The sequence below is a fragment of the Loa loa genome (assembly GCF_000183805.2).
Source record: "Loa loa unplaced genomic scaffold supercont3.409, whole genome shotgun sequence".
Classification (NCBI taxonomy): Eukaryota; Metazoa; Nematoda; class Chromadorea; order Rhabditida; family Onchocercidae; genus Loa; species Loa loa.
In genome coordinates, this window is record NW_018108589.1 from 4,600 (window position 1) to 5,685 (window position 1,086).

General features: G+C 21.3%; 1 protein-coding gene across 1 annotated transcript in view; it reads left to right on the top strand.

Moving 5' to 3' along the window:
- Positions 1-539: 539 nt before the first annotated feature.
- The window catches only part of LOAG_18628 (potassium voltage-gated channel subfamily C member 1), a gene marked incomplete at both ends in the record, with an annotated part of 3,575 nt that continues 3,028 nt past the window's right edge, over positions 540-1,086 (top strand). Inside the window, one exon of the mRNA XM_020451291.1 lies at positions 540-794. Coding sequence (XP_020304936.1) covers positions 540-794 — 255 coding nt within the window. The remainder of the gene's footprint in view (positions 795-1,086) is intronic.

The window sequence follows — 1,086 nt, forward strand, 5'->3', positions numbered from 1 at the left end:
GAGAGAGAGAGAGAGGAGGGAGAGAAGGAGAAGAAAAAAAAAAAGTGGAATTTGATATATGACAAGTATGCAGCTGATATTTCTAGCAATTTTAAAAAAAAATAGACTTTTTTATTTTTGAAAAAATTTTTAGTATTTAGAATATTTTTTCCACTTTTTTTCAATTTGATAAATTTTCATTCTGTAATAAAAAGAAAAAAAATTTAAAGTTCACAACATTACATAATTTTCATTATTTAAATTCCAATATTTAATATTTTGAATTGACATTTCACATATTAGTATTTAGCGTTTTAATTTTAAATATTTCAAATAATTTAATTAATATTTTCTAAATAATTATAAATACATTTTTTTTCAAATATTCATTGTATTAGCTAGTAATAAATTAATTAGTAAAAATATTTTTCTTTTCTTTTTTTTTTTTTTTTCAAACAATTATCATAAATTTATTTATTTCAGTTATTGTTATTGTTGTTGTTGTTGTTGTTATTGTTGTTGTTGTTGTTGAAATTAATTAATTTTCTAGAAATAATATTATGGATAGTGAATATCGTATTATCCTAAATGTTGGTGGCATACGACATGAAACATATAAGCATACGCTTAAAAAAATTCCTGCGACACGTTTAAGTCGTTTGACACAAAATTTGGCTAATTATGATCCCGTTCTCAATGAATACTTTTTTGATCGTCATCCAGGCGTTTTTGCGCTTATTTTAAATTATTATCGTACTGGTAAATTACATTATCCATTAGATGTTTGTGGGCCACTTTTTGAGGAAGAATTAAAGGTATTTTACTTTTTAAATTTTTAATTTTCTATATATACTTTGATATTATAATTAATTATATACATCTATTATTGGGTAGTTGTAATTAAATATTTTGAATTATTGAATAATTAATTATATAATTATAACATCACATTTAATTAATTATATACTCATAATGGTAATGTTGAGGTATTGGTAGTTGGAGTAATATTAAATTAAAGTAATATTGAAGTATTGGTAGTTGGAGTTGGAAGAATTAATTTCTATATATTTTGCTATATTACTTAAATAAATAACTATTTAATCAATT